This window comes from Scyliorhinus torazame, chromosome 11 (assembly GCF_047496885.1).
Source record: "Scyliorhinus torazame isolate Kashiwa2021f chromosome 11, sScyTor2.1, whole genome shotgun sequence".
NCBI classification, from domain to species: domain Eukaryota; kingdom Metazoa; phylum Chordata; class Chondrichthyes; order Carcharhiniformes; family Scyliorhinidae; genus Scyliorhinus; species Scyliorhinus torazame.
Genome location: NC_092717.1, coordinates 139,513,544 through 139,533,403, shown reverse-complemented (window position 1 = coordinate 139,533,403; position 19,860 = coordinate 139,513,544). Strand labels below are relative to the sequence as shown.

The 19,860-nt window shown below is 44.5% G+C and overlaps 1 protein-coding gene across 2 annotated transcripts; it reads left to right on the top strand.

Moving 5' to 3' along the window:
• Positions 1–38: 38 nt before the first annotated feature.
• On the top strand, positions 39–19,580 carry mcm4 (minichromosome maintenance complex component 4). Of its 2 annotated transcripts, none has more exons than XM_072467805.1 (17): positions 39–145; positions 1,652–1,729; positions 2,365–2,532; positions 9,976–10,136; positions 10,271–10,372; positions 12,174–12,269; positions 12,378–12,473; positions 12,589–12,727; positions 12,926–13,146; positions 14,091–14,211; positions 14,320–14,579; positions 15,254–15,619; positions 15,761–15,888; positions 15,993–16,200; positions 17,355–17,583; positions 18,170–18,303; positions 19,136–19,580. In XM_072467805.1, exons 2-17 carry the CDS (start codon positions 1,660–1,662, stop codon positions 19,226–19,228), a joined length of 2,592 nt encoding a protein of 863 aa, XP_072323906.1. In that variant the 5' UTR covers positions 39–145; positions 1,652–1,659; the 3' UTR covers positions 19,229–19,580. The 2 variants fall into 2 exon arrangements, with proteins under 2 accessions (XP_072323906.1, XP_072323907.1); XM_072467806.1 differs by having other exon boundaries at positions 102–193.
• The last annotated feature ends 280 nt before the right edge of the window (positions 19,581–19,860 follow it).

The following is a 19,860-nucleotide window of genomic DNA, read 5'->3' as shown; positions in this document are numbered from 1 at the left end:
GCCGAGGCTCTACCGGGTCCGCCCCCCCCTTACCCCGGCAGATGGGGAGCTCGGTGGTGATTGGCTGGAAAAACGCGCGCCTCGCGGAGTCAGCTGACCCCCTTCGCGGGAAAAGTGTTGTGAGAGTGCCGGGGAGAGCAGGAAGGTAGGAATTGATGTCCTCTCGGAAATCATTCCAAATTATTAGAAATAGGTGCGTGTTCTTTGCAGTTAGTCGTGTCAGTAAATTGTAAATGGCCACAGAGTGTTTTTGGACAGGTCAGACAAGGTATATCCTCCAGCGAGTTTCTCCCAAGGTTCTCTCGTTAGGCCAGCAGATTAGTTACGAACCCGCGTGGATTCAATTTTGTTCTCCTTAAAAATCACTTTTTGCTTATGCAATTTTATTTCAAGACAGTTTCAAACATGATTTGGCCGAAAACAAACATGTAGGTCCCGAATGGAACAAAAGCGATTTTGCTTAGATAATGTGACTCCACGGTTTCTGACCGGGTAACCCAGTCCAAGAATTGATGACTCTTTGTATTAAGAATCTCCTGAGAAATATCCCAAAGTTGGGTTTTTGCTAGTTTGAACGTACCTTCGAATTATAGAATCCTAGAATCTCTGCAGTGCAGAAAGAGGCCATCGAGCCTGCACCAACCCTTGGAAAGAACACCCTACCTAGGCCCATGCCCTGACCCTATCCCAATAACCCCACCGAACCTTTTGGACACTAAAGGATAATTATTCGGGACAAGCCATTTCTATACTGTCAACTCTCTTGTACATGGCTGAGATACCACCATCTTTCCACTATGAAGGTCCCTTGTTTCTCAACTCTTCAGATATATAGCAGCAAAAATCAGTTTTGTGGAGCTTCTCTCTCATGGTTCAGTATCCCCATTGTTTCTCAACCACCAGAAGAGAAAAACTGGACTAGTTTTTTTAAAATATTTTTATTTGATTTTTAACATTTTAACTATGCAACACAACAAAGTAAAACAAACAACCCCACCCCCCCTATCCTTCAACACCCCAGTAACTCAGAGCAAACATCCCAATCCCCACTCAGCAGCTGACTGTAACCAGCTCTTTAAAGTGTAATATCAATATAATACCCCATCTCTTGTGGAACCCCTCACTCACCTCCTTCAAAATGAACTTAACCTTCTTCAATCAATAGAACTCCCAAGTTCTCCAGAAATTCTCCAACTTCAGGCTGGACCAGAACATGTAAATGTGTCAGGTGCGCTCTGTGTACTGTATTAGTATCACCGTCACAACCTGTGAGCTCCACTGAGAGACCAGCAATCTTTGCAGTGTGGCAAATTCACCTGTAATCATACCCATTTAATAAAATAGCATGTTTGCAAAAAGCTAAGCCTTGGAAGAGAATAATGGGTGTGTTGGAGTATTTTTGATAATGCTGCTTTTGAAATAAATAATTTGAGAATTGGAGTAAGGCCTGTGAATAAAATGTCAGGTTGTACATTCTTTTTGACATAAGGCTTAATTTTTTTTGCTCTAAATTTCATGTTGTTGAATTGTGTTAAGGGAAAGGATTTTTAATGTGAATGGTTAATCAAGTAATACTAGTATTTATGCTCTTCACATTCATATCTGTCAAACATGTTTGAATGCAAAATGTTTGTATTTTTTCCGATCCTAGCACTCAAGATGTCTTCACCAAGATCTACGCCTAGTCGTAAAGGGAACAAGCGTGGAAGAGGCAGTAACCCTCCCACACGTAGGTTTTACTGTTCACTGCATCCATGTGTATCCGGAATTCTTGAGACTTAAAAAAATGCTTTGAAGTCATTCTATTTCATTGGGTACAAAATATTCTACTGACATCATTTTCGGTCATTGCTTTTGAACAAAAGTCGTTTGACTACTTTAGTTTAAATTAGGTGATCATTGCCATATAACTTTAACTATCACTGAAGAATTGAAAGTGGCTGAATTATCCAGCCAGTTTACGATATTCCCATCCCTGCCATGCCTTTCCTTCTCAAAATGTTACACACAATATTTGACTCTTTTTCACACAAATATTCAGTTTGTAATGATGTACCAAATCCTGCATCAAGTTACCAGCTGACAGGAGGGAAAATATTATTTGTTTCTAACAATAGACTGCTGTAACAGTGAGAGATTCCGGTTGATAAACTATTCACATTAGTGTGTAAAATGTTTACAGACCCTTGTAGAGTTCATTTCAAGTTATGTTCCTGCTGATTTGAAATCTGAACTCACTTTATTTTGTAGTTGATGTTCATATGGGCTAGAATTATGTTAGTTGCATTTTCAAAACAATACTTCACTGCAAAAACTGGAAAATGTAGTTGACATGTTACTAACAATAAATCAACTTCTTAACAGCTCGAAGTGATGGAGTACATTCTCCGTCTTCTCAAACGCAACGCATAGAGGAGTCAACATCTATTGGGGAGCTGCAGCCAATGCCAACTTCTCCAGCAGCAGATGCTCAGAGCCCACGCGTGCAGGAGTCCTCCTTCTTATCCAGCCCAGCACGATCACGCCATTCAGGTTTGCTGCTTGTCATTTAGAGTCAACTATTAATAATAATAATCTTTATTCTTGTCACATGTAGGCTTACATTAACACTGCAATGAAGTTACTGTGAAAATCCCTTGGTTGCCACACTACGGCGTCTGTTCGGGTACACAGAGGGAGAATTCAGAATGTTCAATTCAACTCTCAGCACGTCTTTCAGGACTTGTGGGAGGAAACCGGAGCACCCATGGGGAGAACGTGCAGACTTCACAGACTTAAACGTGTAGACTTACAGTGATCAAAGCCAGGAATCGAACCTGGGACCCTGGTGCTGTGAAGCAACAGTGCTAACCACTGTACTGCCCATGATTAAAGAGGAAATTAATACAACTATGCAACAATTGGCTTCCGGTGGGGTGGGCGAGCAGGGCGGCCGCAAAAAAAAGAGCTCCCGCCGGTGGCCGCGATTTCGGGGAAATCCCCGAGACCCCACGCACTCCCCGACTATCGTCGGCCTTTGGGGCAGCCAGCGGGGCCAGTTTAAAAGACGGCGAAGAACCCCGCGCGGGTGTCTGGCGGCGGAGCCTGAGGCGCCTGGTGGTCGGAGCTGCGGGGGCGGAGCTACGAAGAGGCCGTGGCGGCAGGCCCGAGCGCCATGTAGGGAGACTGCTCCACGTCGGATGGCTCCCACCTAGGAAGAGGAAGGTTGAAGGCTGGTCCCAGGTGAATGTAGAGGAGAAAGAAAGAAGATTTATGGAAGTTTGGAAAAAGTTTTTTTTTCTCAAAAAAGAAGAATGTCAGATTGATGAAGGGCAGGAGGGTGAAGGGGGAGAGAGGAGAAAGGAAAGAAGATAAAAAACAATAAGCCGCTAAAAGATGCGAAAAGCAGCGTCAAAGAAAGGAGGAAACGTGGGTTCGCCGCCGAAGGAGAGGACGAGCAAAAGTGTTGACAGGATGGCGGAAGCCGAACTGCAAGGCGGGACCGCACTACTTACGGTGGAGAAGATGACCGAGGTGATGGTGGTGGAGCTGGAAAAACATTTGGTGAGGCACATGGAGATCCTGAGGAAAGAGATGGTGGTCGTGGTGAGGTCATTGTTGGAGGAGGCAATTGGCCCGATCAGGGTGGAGGTGGCAAAGGCATTGGCCGAGGTGAGGGAGCAGGGCGAGAAGATGAAGGAGGTGGAGGAGGCTGTGTCACGACACAGCGACCTGGTCACCTCGATGGGAGACGAGCTGCGGAGGTTGGTGGAGGTTAACAGAGGGCTCCGAGCAAAGCTGGAAGACTTGGAAAACCGCTCAAGGCGGCACAATTTGAGAATTGTGGGCTTGCCCGAAGGGACAGAGGGCCCAAGGCCAACGCAATACTTCGCTAAGAAGTTGGCGGAGCTGATGGGGGAGGGTGAGAACCCCACCCTGTATGAGCTAGACCGAGCTCAACGGTCATTAAGGCCGAAGCCCAAAGTGAACGAGCCGCCAAGGGCAGTAATTATCTGCTTCCATAAGTTTTGCATGAAGGAGAAAGTATTAAGCTGGGCGAAGCAGAAGCGTGAGGTGCTGTGGGGTGGTACTGCGGTTCGGATCTACCAGGACTGGACGGTGGAGTTGGCAAAAAGACGAGCGGCGTTTGGGCGAGTGAAGGCGGCTTTGTACAAGAAGGGGGTGTGATTTGGTGTGTACCCGGCGAAGTTGAGAGTAACATATAAAGCCAAAGACTTTTATTTTGAGACAGCGGAGGCGGCTGAGGCGTTCGTGAGGGCAGAAGGCTTGGGACAGACGTGAAGAGCGGAACTGAAAGAAAGACTGGACTGTGTTTGAGCGGCTGGAAAATGTACAAATGTTACAACTTTCTTTTTACTGATTTGCTTTGAAATTTACTTCTCTTTGCATTGTTACAGAGTTCAAGTTAATGGCGTTCTGTGTTGCGACGGTTAAATGTTATGTTAGTGAATTGTAGGGGTTGGATTGGTGGGTTTGTTTTGGTGTTTCTTTCTCTGGGACTGGGTGGAAGGGGGCGAGAGGTATTGGCGGGGGGGGGGGGGGGGGGGGGAGCCATCCGCGCTAGCTAACTAGAGTCAGTTAGTGAACGGGGGTGAGGTGAGAGGAGGACTGCGGACGTTGGAGCCTGGATAGCAGGCTTCAATGGGCCTACGAGGCGAGCAAGAGGGGGTGGAGGGAGGGATGTTGGGGGATGTTTTTGTAGGGGGGGTTCTTGGGAGGGGGGAAGGGGTTCGATGTTAACAATGGACAGGGGCGGGTCAGGCTTATGGGGCAGGGCCCGGTGGTATGGTGATGGTGGATAAGAGTGGGGGGGGGGGGGGGCGGAAAGACCCCCAGTAAGGATAATCACGTGGAACGTGAGAGGGCTAGGAGGTGAGGTCAAGGGTGCTTGCACATCTTAAACGTTTGAAAGCCGATGTAGCAATGCTGCTGGAGACTCACTTGAGGGTGAAGGACCAGGTGAGACTTAAAAAGGGCTGGGTTAGCCAAGTGTTTCACTCCGGATTTGATGGAAGGGCTCAAGGGGTAGCGGTGCTGGTCAGCAAAAGGGTATGCTTCCAGATGGAGAAGGTGGTGGCAGATCAGGGGGGTAGATATGTGATTGTGACAGGGACATTGGAGGGGAGATTAGTGGCGCTGTTAAGTGTATACGGTCCCAATTTGGACGATGTGGGATTCGCGAGGAAGGTGTTTGGGGCTATTCCCGACTTGGATACGCATGAGCTGATTGGGGGGGGGGGGGGACTGGAACCTGGTGCAGGAGCCAAGGTTGGACAGATCACGGCCGCGCTCGCTGGTCCCATCAGGGGGGGGCGAAGGCGCTGGCTGGGCTAATGGCGGAAATGGGAGGGGTGGACCCTTGGAGGTTCCTGCACCCAAGGGAACGGGAGTATTCGTTTTTCTCAGCTGTCCATAAGGTATACTCGCGGATCAACTTTTTTGTGGTGGGGAAGGCTTTGCAAGCTGGAGACAAGGGGTCGGAATACTCTGCAATTGCAGTGTCAGATCACGCTCCACATTGGGTGGATATGGTGCTAGAGAAGGGGGCAGCGCCGAGACCGGGGTGGAAACTGGATGTGGGGCTTTTGGGGAACCAAGTATTCTGTGAGAATATTGAAAATGTAATTAAGGAATATGTAGGTTTCAATTGTACGGGTGAGGTGTCGAAGGCAGTCGTCTGGGAGGCTCTAAAGGCGGTGGTGAGAGGTGAGGTAATTTTGTTTAAGGCTAGGGTGGATAAGGAGGAGAGGTTGGAGCGGCAGAGGGTAATAGATGAGATGTTGGAGGTAGATAGGAGGTATGCAGAGGATGGGGACCCGGCGAAGCTGGAAAAGAGGAAGGAACTACAAGCGAGCTTCGACCGACTGTCCACCAGGAAGGCGGTGAGCCAACTGAGACGAGCAAGGGGTGCAGTTTATGAACATGGAGATAAGGCAGGTCAGCTCCGGAGGGAGGCAGCGGCAAGGGAAATTCTTCAGATGAAGGATAGGACAGGGAAGTTGGTGGTGGCCCCAGTGCTGATTAACAAGGTTTTTGAGGAGTTTTATGAGAGGTTGTACAAGTCAGAGCCACTCGGAGGAGACCGTGAGATGCAGGAATTTCTCGATGGGTTGGAGTACCCGAGGCTAGGGGAGGGGGACAGGGCTACATTAGAAGGAGCAATAGTGGAGCAGGAGATGCGATTGGGAGGATGCAGTCGGGGAAGGTGGCAGGGCCGGATGGGTTTCCGGTGGAATATTATAAAAAATTTAAGGATAGGTTGGCACCCCTGATGGTGGGGATGTTTGAGGAGGCGATAGGGAAGGGGGTGTTGCCGCAAACCTTGGGGCAGGCATCGATTTCCCTGTTACTAAAAAAAGATAAGGATCCGACGGAGTGTGGTTCGTATCGGCCCATATCACTTCTGAATGTGGACGTAAAAGTGTTGGTGAAGGTACTGGCAGGTAGGCTGGAGGAGTGCCTTCCGTAGGTAATAGGGGAGGATCAGATGGGGTTCGTGAAAGGGAGGCAGCTGTTTTCGAACATTAGGAGGGTTTTGGACGTTGTTATGGCACCGGCGGAAAGAAAGGAAACAGAGGTAGTTGTGGCATTGGACGCCGAGAAGGCGTCTGATCGGGTAGAATGGGGGTACCTGATGGCAGTGCTGGAGCGGTTTGGGATTGGACCAAGGTTTGTGAACTGTGTAAAGCTATTATATAAGGAACCGAAGGCGAGTGTCCGCACAAATAATATCAGTTTGAGATATTTCTCTCCACCGTGGGACGAGACAGGGATGTCCTATGTCCCCCCTGCTGTTTGCACTTGCGATTGAGCCGCTGGCATCGCATTGAGAAGTTCGGGAGCATGGAAAGGAATAGTGCGGGGGGGAGGGGGGGGAGAGATAGAGCATAGGATGTCCTTGTATGCCGACGACTTGCTGCTGTATGTGTCGGAGCCGAGTGCGTCGATAGGAGGAATATTGGAGCTACTGCGGGTATTTGGGTCTTTCTCGGGGTACAAGTTGAACCTGGACAAGAGGAGTACTTTGTGGTGTCTCGGCCAGGGGTGGGGGGGCTGCCATTCCGTAGAGCAGGGACTCATTTTAGGTATCTGGGGGTGCAGGTTGCCCGGGAGTGGGGGAGGCTTCGCAGGTACAACATCACTAGTTTGATGGGGAGAGTGAAAGCCGATCTGGCAAGGTGGGACGGCCTTCCTCTGTCACTGGCAGGTCGGGTACAGGCGGTTAAAATTAATGTGTTGCCGCGATTCCTGTTTATTTTTCAATGCCTACCGATTGTCCTGCCAAAGCCTTTTTTTCAGGGAGATTGAGGGAAGGATTACCTCATTCATATGGGGAGGGAAGGTGGCCAGAGTGAGAAAGGTGCTGCTATAGAGGGGAAGGCAGGCAGGGGGTTTGGGTCTCCCGAACTACTTGTACTACTACTGGGCGGCGAATGTGGAGAAAGTGCGGAGCTGGGTCAGAGGGGTGGATTCTCAGTGGGTCAGAATGGAGGAGAGTTTGTGCAGGGGGTCGGGGCTGAAGGCACTTGCAACAGCGCCGCTCTCAATAGCTCCGGGGAAATATTCAGGGAGTCCGGTAATAATAGCTTCATTGAAAATCTGGAGGCAGTTTCGCCAACACTTCGGGTTGGGTTTAGGGTCAAGGGAAATGCCGATTCGGGGGAACCACAGATTTGAGCCAGGGAGGTGGGATGGAAGTTTTCGGAAATGGGAAGAGAAGGGGATTAAGACGCTAAAAGATTTGTTTCTTCGGGGTCGGTTTGCAGGACTGAGGGAGCTGGAAGCGAAGTATGGGCTAGAGCAGGGAGAAGTGTTTAGGTACATGCAGGTTCGGGATTTTGCCAGGAAGGAGATACAGAGCTTCCCAGAGGAACTGGCCTCCACATTGCTGGAGGAGGTGTTGACGACAAGGGGACTGGAGAAGGGGGCGGTGTATGGAGCTATTCTGGAAGAGGATAAGGCACCACTGGAAGGGATCAAAGCAAAGTGGGAGGAAGAGCTGGGAGAGGTTATAGAGGAGGGGGTCTGGTGTGAGGTGCTCCGGAGAGTGAATGCCTCCACCTCATGTGCGAGGTTGGGGCTGATACAGCTGAAGGTGCTATATAGAGCGCACCTCACGAGGGCGAGGATGAGCCGATTTTTTGAAGGAGTAGAGGATGTGTGTGAGCGATGCGGGTGGGGGGGGGCCGCAAATCACGTTCATATGTTTTGGTCCTGTCCAAAGCTAGGGGAGTACTGGAAGGAGGTGTTTAGGGTAATTTCCAAGGTGGTGCGTGTGAAACTGAACCCGGGTCCCCAGGAGGCCATATTCGGGGTGTCGGACCAGCCAGGGTTGGAAACTGGAGCGGAGGCAGATATCATAGCCTTCGCCTCGTTGATCGCCCGAAGGCGGATCCTGCTGGGATGGAGAGCAGCCTCTCCACCCAGTGCCCTGGCATGGCGGGCGGACCTGTTGGAATACTTGACCCTTGAGAAGGTTAAGTTCGAACTGAGTGGAAGCTCGGAGGGGTTCTACAAGTCATGGGCACTATTTATTATGCACTTTCAAGAACTGGATAACATCGAACATTAGTTGGGGTGGGGTGGGGGGGAGGGGGTGCTGTGTAGATTAAGGGTGACTATGGGTAATCCCTGATTCCTTTTTGTCATTTGTTTATGTAAACATGTGGGCTGAGGTTTGGGGGTTGGTGGGCGGATGGGATCGTTGTTGTTATGGGGATTGACATATCTTGCTGATTAATGTTTATTGTTGATGGGTGAAAATGTGAAAAAGGAGAATTTTTTTTTTTAAATTTTAAACTATGCAACAATTCAGATATTTTTCAGTAGTGCAGAGCATGTCCACAACAAGTATTTTGCCCTCTTGTGGCTGTACAGCAGAGGACAATATAGAGCAGGAAGCTAGGAAGCACTGAGGTAGCAGAGCAGGTGGATACAGTGGTTAAGAAAGCATATGGTATACTTGCCTTTATTAGCTGAGGCATAAGAGTTTAAGAGCAGGGAAGTTATGCTGGAACTGTATAAAATGTTGGTTAGGCCACAGCTAGAGTATTGTGTGCCATTATGGAATCCACATTATAGGAGGGATGTGATTGCACTGTAAATGGCGCTGAGGAGATTTCCCAGTATGTTGCCTTGGCTGGAGAGTTCCGGTTATGAAGAGAGATTGGGTAGACTTGGGTTGTTTTCCTTGGAACTGGGGGCGCGGAGGGGCGGGGGGGGGGTCGCGCGGCATGATTGATATGTATCAAATGAGGAGCATAGATAGAGTAGACAGGAAGAGACCTTTCCCTTGGTGGAGGGATAAGTGACCAGGGGACATAGATTTAAGGTTAGGAGCAGGGGATTTAGAGGGGGAAATACTTTTACCCAGAGGGTGGTGGGAGATTGGAACTCGTTGCCTCGCAGAGACCTTCATTAACGAACAGGCGCCGGCATGTGGCGACCAGGGGATTTTCACAGCAACTTCATTGCAATGTTAATGTAAGCCTACTTGTGACACTAATAAAGATTATTATTATTACATTTAAGAGGTATTTATATGTGCACTTTCGATCCGAAGGCTATGGGCCAAGTGCTGGAAAATAGGACTAAAAGAGTTAGGTGGTTGGCTTTGACAGGTGCACGTGATGGGCCGAAGGGCCTTTTCTGTGCTGTAGGACTCTGACTCTAATATGAAACGTACCAGAAGAAACATCTAGTTTTTTTCTTTACACGAGGGCATTCCCGTGTTAAACCTATTTTTCTGCTAAGTACTGTATTGCGAGAACGAGCACTAATCTTATTGCATTAACTCCAGTCTTTTGGTGTTTTATCATTAACGTTTCAAATTATTTTCAACTTTAGAGCCAGGTGCATCTAACACGTTTTAAGTTAGTATATACCGGGATGTTTAAAAGTTTACATATATACTTATGTATGTGTAGGTTTAGTCACTTCTGTTCAAGTAACTCAAAATATTTTAATATCTCCCAGCTGCCAGTGAATTTGACATAAGCTCTCCTTTGACCTATGGCACTCCCAGCTCTAGAGTGGAAGGTACACCTCGCAGTGGTGTGCGGGGTACACCTATTCGTCAGCGTCCTGATCTTGGGTCTGCACGTAAGGTCCGCCAGGTTGACTTGCATGCAGATCAGGTAGGTACCCAATAGAAGATGTGCAGATTAGCCAAGTTTAAGTGAATTAATTTATCTTTCTATATTATTTTGCAGAAGTAAATTTACCATTATCAGTTGCTTTCTTTTTTAAGAGCCTTATCGCCTCTTTTTAGCCTTCAGCAGATGAAGTTGTGACCAGTGAGCAATCCCTTGGCCAGAAACTGGTAATATGGGGAACAGATGTCAATGTGGCTGCATGTAAAGAAAAGTTTCAGGTAGGTTTCAGATAGCTATTGGTTTATTTTTGCTGTTTTTGTTCTTCAAATGCCCGGTCTTCTCTTGAATATATTCGGAAGCAATTCTTAATTATCCACCATTTGCTGCAAAATGTCATTACTGAAATGCATCCACAACTGTCAGGCAAGTCATGCATGCGCACAAAAGTGGAAACATCCCTGGAGTTTGTAGTTCCCACTCAGAATTCTAGTTATTTCTCTGACCATAAAGTTCCAACAATACATCCGGCATAGCTGGCCTTTTGACGGTACAAACACGTGTTTTTGGTGGCATTGTAATGCTGAAGCAGGGCTTTTTTTTTTAAGATTATAAAATAGACCAGAGCTTTAATATTCTTTCATGTGATGTAAGCATCACTGTTCCCCATTCTTACATATCCTTGAGAAGGTGGTGGGCAGGCACCTTGAACAGCTACAGTTCACCTGATTTATGTCCACCTACAGTGTTGTTATGGCAGGGAGCTCCAGGATTTTTACCCAGGGACCGTGAAAGGATGATGATCTTATTCCACGCCAGGATGATATGTGGCTTGGAGGGTAGCTTGCAGGTGGTGGTGTTTCCTTGCACCTGCTGCCCTTGTCCGCCTTGGTGGTACAGGTCATGGGTTTGGAAGCTGATTCGAAGGGAGACATGGCAAATTGCTGTAATACATATTATAGATGGTACACTGCCGCCAGTGTGCATCAATGGGAGGGAGTGAATGTTTAAGGTGAATGGGATCCCAATCAAACAAGCTGCTTTGTCCTTGATGGTGTCAGGCTAGTGTAGACTGCACCCATCCAAGCAAGGGAAGAGTCGTCCATCACACTCCTGGCAGGCTTAGGGGAATCGCGAGATGAATTCCCCACTACATAATTTTCAACTTCGAATTCAACAAAGATAATGCCGATAAATGCCATGCGGAGATGGTTCGATTCTCTCTTGTTGGACATGGTCATTGCTTGATATTTGTGTCACGAATATTACTTGCCACTTACCAACCCAGGCCTGAATATTGTCCAGGTCTTGGTGCAAATGCATATTGGTTGCTTTAGTATCTGAGGAGTCACAAATGGCACTGAACACTGCAATCATCAGTGAACATCCCTGCTTAAGACCTTTATGATAGAGAGAAAGTCATTGATAAAGCAGCTCAAGATATTTGAATAATGGCACTAACTACCCTGGGAAACTCCTGCAGTGAGACCCCTGGGACTGTGCACAGCCATATTCCTTTCTGCTCAATGTGACCCAACCAGTAGAGCGTTTTCCCCCTCAATTCCCATTAACTTCAGTTTTTCTAGAATTTATTGATATGATATTTGGTCAGATACTGCCCTGGGGGCTTCCTCCGGGTGCTCCGGTTTCCTCCCACAGTCCAAAGATGTGCAGGCCATGCTAAATTTCCCTTAGTGTCCAAAAGATTAGGTGGGGTTACGGGGATAGGGTGGGGGTTTGGGCTTAAGTAGGGCCTCCTTCTGCACTGTAAATTCCATGGTGTCCAGGTTGTAACTCCCACCTCACCTCTTAAGTTCAGTTATTTTGTCCACGTTTAGACCAAGCTGTTAGGAGGTCAGGAGCTGAACAGAATAGAAATTGAGCAGATTATTGCAGCGTAAATGCCATTTGATAGCACTATCAACAAAATCTTACATCACTTTGCTGATAGTTGATAGTAGACTATTGCACGATAATTGGCTTGCTTGGCTTTGTTAAGTAGCAATATTAAACAGGTATTAAGATCTGTCGTTTCCATGATATTACAGAAGGGAAAGTAGTCCTTGTACCATTCTCTTTCAGAGGTTTCTTCAGCGCTTTATTGACCCTTCTGCTAAAGAAGAGGAAATTACAGGTCTTGACATCAATGAACCACTTTACATGCAACGGCTTGAAGAGGTAATGTACATCTTGCCCTCGCCTGTACTTTCACTAATTACTTCTTTTGTTTTCCTTGTGTAAATATTCCAGCCCTGTAGGAAATTTGACTTTGTGCTTCTATTGTAGATGAATTTGGTGGGAGAGCCATTTCTAAATGTGAACTCTTCTCATTTAAGAACTTTTGACCCTGAACTATACAGACAACTGATTTGTTACCCACAGGTAATATATGTTATACAATAAATAATTGCTTTGGTATCGGAAGTTTTGAAAGCACGTTGAAATTTTAAAATGTGAATCAGTGATTTGAAGGTAAACAATCCTTTTTAATGTACAGGAAGTGATTCCTACTTTCGACATGGCTGTCAATGAACTGTTTTTTGAGCGTTTCCCTGACTCTCTACTGGAGCATCAGATCCAAGTTCGACCATACAACGCTTTGAGAACCAAAAATATGAGAAGTTTGAATCCAGAAGGTAGGATATTACTGCAGAGAAAAGACAACTGGTTTTAGTTGTTAACTCTGTTTTATGTGTCGGTGCTAACTTGAACAGTTTCAGATTTCTCTTGTAAGCCATCTGCAGTAAAGCCATGTTTGTTAGTTCAGAAGATTTTATTTTCATTGTAAAGTTAATATAATGCATATAATTATTGTTTTGCATTTTTCCTTGCAGATATTGATCAGTTGATCACGATCAGTGGCATGGTGATCAGATCTTCTCAACTGATCCCTGAAATGCAAGAGGCATTTTTCAGCTGTCAAGTGTGTGCTTTTTGCACAAGGGTGGAGATTGATCGTGGCCGGATTGCTGAGCCATCTGTGTGCAAGAATTGCAATACCACACACAGCATGGCTCTAATTCACAACCGTTCAGTATTTTCAGACAAACAGATGGTAAGTTGTTCAGAAAGACACTTGTACAGTTAATGCTAAATAACTGGATTGCAACAAAATAATTTTCCCCCTAACCATAAAGCAATGCTTCAAAAATAACTGTTAAATGCTTGACAAGAGTCAGTGCAATATGATGGAAGTAATTCAACTAGTACTTATATCTATGCTTCATCATGGAATGAAGAAAACTGTTCATGATGCTCATCTGATAAGTGCCCACACTTGACAGTCATCAGGGAAGTGCTGAACAATAGACTGCATACTTTCCCACAGAACTTTGGGTTTTTTTCATTCATGGGATGGGGTGTCACTGGCTGGGCCAGCATTTATTGCCTATCCCTAATTGCCCTTGAACTGAATGGCCTGCAAGGCCATTTCAGAGTCAAGCACAGAGGCCCGACCATGTAACAATGGCAGATTTCCTTCTCTAAAGGATATTCGTGAACCAGTTGGGGTTTTACAACAATCGACAATGGATTCATGGTCATCGTTATACTTTTAATTCCAGGTATTTATTGAATTCAATTTCATCATCTGCCATGGTGGGATTCGAACCGGGGACGGAGCATTTGTGACCATGCCACTATGCTATCACCTCCCCCAGAAGTAGTCACTTAGGTTTACTCGTCATTATATGTACCAAATGGCACAAGTTTGATAGTCTGGGAGCAGTTGCAACATAGAGCTTATAATGGAGAAGAAAACTAAACTCTAAGAATGGGATCTATCTAGGGAGACATGGTGACAGAAAACAAAAACAGTGTTGATTGTAACTAGAATCCAATGAATTTCAAATAAGAATTTTATGTTTTGGAAGGATATAGTGCCTTTATGTTCTTCAAATGCAGCAGGTGTATTAACTTCAGAAATGGTAGCCATACTATATTGTGCAGCTGTTCTTGCTGGTCTCATAATGAACTAGTTTAACTTTTATAATCTTGCAGGTTAAGTTGCAGGAGTCCCCTGAAGATATGCCTGCAGGACAAACACCACATACAGTTATACTGTTCGCTCACAATGACCTGGTGGATAAAGTGCAGCCTGGAGATCGTGTGAATGTCACAGGTAAATCCTACCTAGATTCTCAAACACAATGTCTATTTTCAGGTGGTTCATGTCTGATTGTTAGAGATGACGAAGGAGTGTTAAGATGTGAATTTTTTTTTTGGCTAGGCATCTACAGAGCTGTTCCTATCCGTGTGAATCCCAGAGTTAGTAACGTGAAATCAGTGTACAAGACTCACATTGATGTCATTCACTTTCGCAAAACTGATGAGAAACGACTTCATGGACTTGGAGATGAAAAGGAGCAGAAATTGTTCACTGAACAGCGTGTTGACATGCTGAAAGAGCTCTCTAAGAAGCCTGATATCTATGAACGACTTTCTGCTGCTTTGGCTCCTAGTATTTATGAGCATGAAGATATCAAAAAGGTATAAGATGGTCTTGGAACACATCTTTACATTTTCCTATATGATGACACATGACTTTATTTATTAAACATAGCATATGAATCACTAGAATCTTTGCCATACATTTACTTCTTGAATTTCCTTTCTGAAAGTACAAGTTTAAAGTGTGTGGTCACTTCAGTTAAACAATTGGTTAGTTTCTGTGGTCTGAGTATGTTTATTTATTTTAATAAGCTTAGAAATATTACCGTGTTACATTTCTGTCTTCTCTCCTTTTTCCCCACTTACCCCTTATTTCATGTGCAGTACACAACAGTCCTGAGAGGCAGATGAACAAACTGCTTTTAGCATGTTAACTCCTAGAGCCATGTTATAATATTTAAATGGCAAATCTGGGTTCGACTATTTTTATACATTGGGTCATCCATCTTTTTTTATGAATTATTCAAAATATCCACTCCATATCTCCCAATTAGGCTGAGATTGGGAAATTGTCACAGGATGCATAATTCACCATATGCCAACAGTTTCCAGACTTGTTTCTCAACCTGACTATAGTTTATATCAATCCTTCACTCCTGAAACATGATACCCAATATATAAGGTTAACTAAATTGTTAATGGCTATGTGCATCTACTGGTAATTCTATATCAAACTTAAATTTGTGACAGTTGTTCTTTGTATTTTGGACCAGGGTATCTTGCTGCAGCTGTTTGGTGGCACGCGCAAAGATTTCAGTCACACTGGCCGTGGTAATTTCCGTGCAGAGGTCAACATCCTTCTCTGTGGTGATCCAGGCACCAGTAAATCTCAATTGTTGCAGTATGTGTACAACCTGGTGCCCAGAGGTCAGTACACTTCTGGCAAAGGCTCCAGCGCTGTCGGTCTCACTGCTTATGTGACAAAGGATCCTGAGACGAGGCAACTGGCCTTGCAGACTGGTGCCCTTGTTCTGAGTGATAACGGCATCTGTTGCATAGATGAGTTTGACAAAATGAATGATAGTACAAGATCTGTGTTGCATGAAGTTATGGAGCAGCAAACACTTTCCATTGCTAAGGTAATATTTTTTACGTTATTGTTTAAAATGAGCATTTCGAATTGGGAGTAAATATGTAAGCAGCATGTGAAAACTCAGCTCTATGAGTTGGCAAGATCTCTATATTTTTCTGCATTGCTCATGACTTTTTGTATGTTTTAGGCTGGAATTATCTGTCAGCTGAATGCCCGCACATCTATCCTGGCAGCTGCAAACCCAGTGGAATCACAGTGGAATCCCAAAAAAACAACAATAGAAAACATCCAGCTTCCACATACACTACTGTCCAGGTAGGATAAACATTTTCTGTTTTACAATCAAGACCTAAGTCATGTAAATGGCTAGTGTTTCCGCATATTAGGCACACTTGTAAGCGTGTTGGTTGTATTTCTAGGTTTGACTTGATCTTCCTTATGTTGGACCCACAAGATGAAGCTTATGATCGGCGTCTTGCCCACCACTTGGTTTCACTTTATTATCAAAGTGAAGAGCAAATGGAAGAAGAATACTTGGACATGGCAGTGTTGAGGGATTACATTGCCTATGGCCGCACTTATATCCACCCTAGACTTAGCGAAGAAGCCGGTCAATCATTGATTGAGGTGAGAACTCGATACTTGGCTTGAGGTGATGCATTTTGGGAGAACTAACCAGGCACGGGAATACACAATGAATGATGGTACCCTAGATGATCACAGGGACCTTGGGCTGCCTCTCCGTAGGTACCTGAATGCAGCACGAGAGGTAGATAAGGTGGTTATAAGGAATATGGGATACTTGCCTTTATTAGCCAAGGCATAGAACATTTGAGCAGGGATGTTATGATGGAGCTGTATAAAACGCTGGTTAGGCAGATTACTGTGTGCAGTTCTGTTCACACTGCAGGAAGGATGTGATTGCACTAGAAAGAGTGCAGAGGAGATTCACCTGAATGTTGCCTGGGCTGGAGCGTTTCAGCAATGAAAGGAAGGTTGGTAGGCTGGGGTTCTCTTTAGAGAAGAAAAGGCTGAGGGGGCATCTACTTGAGGTGTACAAAATTTATGAAGGACAAAGATAAGGTAGGTGGGAAGAATCTACCCTTGGTAGAAGGGTCAATAATCAGGGGCAGTTCTGGGAAATGAGATTGGAATGAGGAATTGAACAAACGAATGTGATATAAAATAGTTAATTCAAATATTAGTTACAGTAATTTGGATGTGATCAGTCTAATAGTAGCGAGTTCACAGACAAAGGATTTCAGAAAGCGTGGCAAGGAGGGGGGAGACGTGTCTGGTGGAGGGTGGGGAAAGGATGCTGGGTAACAAGAGGCCCAGGGTTAAGGAATGAGAAGTGAGCCAATCAGGATATATGGCCAGGTCAGGAGGTGTATAGGATGGCCTATGGGAATCTTGTATGTGAAATTTGATGCCATTTGAATGTATTTGCAGAGATCTCTTTGTCTCCGACCTCACTCAGTTCCTAGGGTTTCAGAAGACAGCTTGTGTGTTCTGAGGCTCATTATGAAGCGAGTCAGACTTGCAAGTTGGTTAAAAATAAATAATACTATACCTACAAATCCATCTCGAGTTTTATTGAGGCCAGACTGACGGGTAAATAAATTAATATTACCAGGAATAGATAGCTGCTTGATGGCCGGCACAGATACAATTGGCTGAATGGCCTCTTTCTGTGATGTATGAAAGTGTTGATTATGTTTTTATGAAATACGCCACCTCTCTTAATATTATCAGTATTTTTGTTTTCCTTCATCTTAAAGGCATATGTGGACATGAGGAAGGTTGGTGGTGGTAGAGGTATGGTGTCAGCTTACCCCCGACAGCTGGAGTCACTGATACGTCTGGCAGAAGCTTATGCCAAAGTGCGTTTTTCAGAAAAAGTGGAAAATATAGATGTTGAAGAGGCAAAACGCCTTCACCGTGAAGCTCTGAAACAGTCTGCCACTGACCCGAGGACTGGAATTGTAGATATATCTATCCTTACAACAGGTAATGAGAATGAGTTATTGTTTTCATTTTGGGTGTCATTTTTAGGAAAAGGTACTTTTGCAAAGTTACGGAAGTTGCCATGTGTCTTAATAAAAGATAAATTAGAGGTTTCAATCGAACAAATATGTATTTGTGACTGCTTTCCACAATTTACTTTAAATACATATGTATTAGGGCTTGTGATCTGAGTTAGATCGATTTTTGTTAAGCAAAGATATTAAGGGATATGGGTCAAAGGCGGGTATATGGAGTGAGGCCACTGATCAGCCACAATCTCATTTAATGGCGGGACAGGCTCGAGGGGCTGAATGGCCTACTCCTGTTCCAATAACATTTTTAAGATTAAGGCTTCAGTGCACCATTGTTACTTTTTTTTAAAAGAAGGAATATCAGTACAACTAATTGTGCTACATTGGACCTGGGCTGGTTTAATTCTGGCATTGAATTGTCGAAACATTCCATTCCCCAGCCCTAATGTTCTCAGCAGCACACGGATTAGGTGGAACTGCACATTCAGCTTGAAGGGTTACCATATTGTCTAACCGTGAAGTGAATTTGAACGTCTTTTGCCTTTAATTGTTTGCAGGAATGAGTGCCACTGCTCGCAAACGCAAGGAGGAATTAGCAGAAGCCTTGAAGAAGTTCATTCAATCTAAAGGCAAAACTCCAGCAATGAAATACCAGCAACTTTTTGAAGATATGAGATCTCAATCTGATGTTGTAAGTTAGTTTTTATCTGGAACAGAAATAATTGAAATTTTATTACATCCATGTCTGAAATGGGGGCTCTTGAGGATCATCTTGTTTGTTTGTTTTTCTTTTCTCTTTCTCTTCCCTCCATTTTCCCTTCTTACTCTACTCTTTGGTATTTTTGATAACATTGTAACTGGGATCCATGTTTGCAACCATTATCATTGAGAAAATGGATTCTTATTATTGGCAGTGACATTTATGGAAAGTTAGAAGTCCTCGAGTGAAAAAAAACAATTCTCCAAGGTCTGATATCTCAAACTCTGAGCAAAGGCTTACTTGAATGTACTTCTAGTCGTTTTTAATATGTTTCCAATTAAAGGGCAATTTAGCGTGGCCAATCCACCTACCCTGCACATCTTTTTGGGTTGTGGGGATGAGACCCACACAGACACGGAGAGAATGTGCAAACTCTACATTGACAGTGACCTGGGGCCGTGAGGCTGCAGTGCTAGCCACTGCTCCATGTACTTGTAGTCTTACTAGATGACCCAACACTCTTATTTTTTAATACGGGAATCATTTTTTGTAGTTACTATAATTTATGACGTTGCAAAGACCACAGCAACTGGAGCTTTCCTGGGGATTGTGTGGTGCAGGTAGGCATTTGTTATGCCATGGTCACAGGACAAGAACAACCAATGATGCACAGGAAAAGGATTCTTGCTACTCTGTTACTGGTATTGTTTGACTATCATATACCAAAGATAATACACCAATGTATTTACACCAAAAGATCTATTTTTGTTCTTGTGTGCTTGCAACTTGGATCTGATTCGAATTGTTTTTCTCATTTTCTCAGGCGATTACCAAGGATATGTTTGAAGAGGCACTCCGAGCTCTGGCAGATGAAGACTTCTTAACTGTAACTGGGAAAACTGTTAGACTGCTTTAAAGGCACCAGTTCAACAAACTATGCTTACATCTGACATTGGTTACTGAAGCTGTTTTGCTAATTGGTAGATGTATTTTACATTATTTTGCATAATTATCTCATACCCATTTTTTAGAGCTATTTTTCAGTTTTGTGTGGCCAAGCTTAAGGTAATGTCTCTTGATATTATATTCAAAACTAAAGCAACCAGCTAATGTCACTGCCAGAGATGTAAATATCAGATTGGAATTTTACACTTTCATGCATCGTGCCAGTTTAGAGACTGAAGGAAATGAAATCATTTGGACAAAGATGTTAATCGAGTAGTGAAAATGTTTGATTTCTGCGATCAATAAAACTTTGCATTAATTTATTTTTTCTCTCGAGTTTGTTGATATGAAGATGCAAGCTGCCCACTTTCCAGAATGGAAGATTAAAATAAAGACATTTGGATCTCTATCAATGCTAGATGTTAAACTTGAGCCTTATAAATAAGACTGAACATTCTAAATCCTAAACAATTGTCTACATAAATTTGATATTCCTGTCAGCTGATAAAGTTGAGACAACACTGATGGTATCAGACTTGGTGTTTGGATGTTGACAAACTCTGCAAAGTCTGTTATAGGTAAAAGTGATGAGTGACGTGAATA